Source organism: Arachis ipaensis, chromosome B06 (assembly GCF_000816755.2).
Source record: "Arachis ipaensis cultivar K30076 chromosome B06, Araip1.1, whole genome shotgun sequence".
In the NCBI taxonomy this organism is placed as follows: domain Eukaryota; kingdom Viridiplantae; phylum Streptophyta; class Magnoliopsida; order Fabales; family Fabaceae; genus Arachis; species Arachis ipaensis.
In genome coordinates this window covers 2,191,284-2,192,445 of record NC_029790.2, presented here as the reverse complement: position 1 = coordinate 2,192,445, position 1,162 = coordinate 2,191,284, and the positions used below count along the sequence as shown (strand labels likewise).

At 42.0% G+C, this 1,162-nt stretch overlaps 1 protein-coding gene across 1 annotated transcript in view; it reads left to right on the top strand.

The window, feature by feature from the left end:
• LOC107645176 (protein TIME FOR COFFEE) overlaps nucleotides 7-1,162 on the top strand; it is a 4,652-nt gene continuing 3,496 nt past the window's right edge. The window contains exons 1-4 of the mRNA XM_016349143.2: nucleotides 7-243; nucleotides 342-457; nucleotides 571-757; nucleotides 867-1,119. Of these exons, the coding sequence (XP_016204629.1) occupies nucleotides 455-457; nucleotides 571-757; nucleotides 867-1,119 (443 nt within the window). The 5' untranslated portion in view covers nucleotides 7-243; nucleotides 342-454. The remainder of the gene's footprint in view (nucleotides 244-341; nucleotides 458-570; nucleotides 758-866; nucleotides 1,120-1,162) is intronic.

Genomic DNA, 1,162 nt, shown 5'->3' with positions numbered 1-1,162 from the left:
CGTCCAAGAGAAGGAGAGGCTCTTACGAAGAAGCTGAGAGTGTTGCCAATGAACACCAAGACGGTGACGTTTTTGACGCCGGTGTTTCGCGGGAGCTTTCCTCAAATACGGCCTCGTCCTCTGCACCGGATTCAAACCATCGTCGGACGTTCAGCTCAACCCCGCTGCCTCTTCTTCCTCTTCGTCCTCCCTCCATCAGTCGCGAAATCATCGGTGTTACGGTTCCCCGCAAGGCTCGCTCAGGTCAAACCACGCTTTCATCTGAAATCAGAGTCCACTGTTTTTTGAATGCTTTTTCTAGTTTTTATCATTCTCTTATTTTTTTTGGCGGGCTTGTGCAGCTGGTGCAAAAAGGACGCATGCGAGTCCGGCGTTTGGAACATCGGAGGAGCAAAGTTCACGGAGTGCTGTAGCGGCATCATCACCTTCCTTTTCCAGTGTTTCTCTGAAGAAGATGGTAATTGTTCTGTGTTCTTTCTTTGCTCTTAAAAAACTCGCTCTTATTTTATCTTTTTTTTGTTTGTTTGTCGGGACTGAGTTTTCTGGTTTGTGTTGTTGTTGTTGTTGTAGAAATTGATAGGATCGAAGACTCGGCTTTCGGAGGAGTTGAAATTGTGTTCGTCAACTGACGAAGACATCGATATTGAAATAGCTGAGCTTCTCTTCGATTTGAAGACCTCCAATAGCAGCTATTATTCTTCTTCGCAGAAGCTGGAACCGAGTACTAGTCCATCGACTCTTCCTTCTGATGATGCTGGTGGGTTTAATTATAGGATCAGCTCCTCGAGTTTCTCTCTCTTTCATAATAATTATTTGATTTTTGACCCTTTTATTTTTCTTTCTACCTTTTCATTTTCTGTGATAAGACAACAAGAAAGTGGAAGATTACAGTTCTTCGGCTCTAGCTGCCCAATTTGTAAAAGTGGAGAAGCTTTCTGATGATGCTGACAATGGTCCTTGTCATGAAATTGGATCATCAGAGGCTGTAAAATTGGAAAATGATTTGAATTCAGGTGCTGGATATGACATTTTCCCAGATGGAAGATCAGAGTTCTTCACAAGTGAAACTCCTTCCAAATTGGATGTTAACAAACATGAGGATTTTGCTTCCATTAGAGAGTAAGCATTAACAAAAAAGGAAAAAAACTATATATATATATAT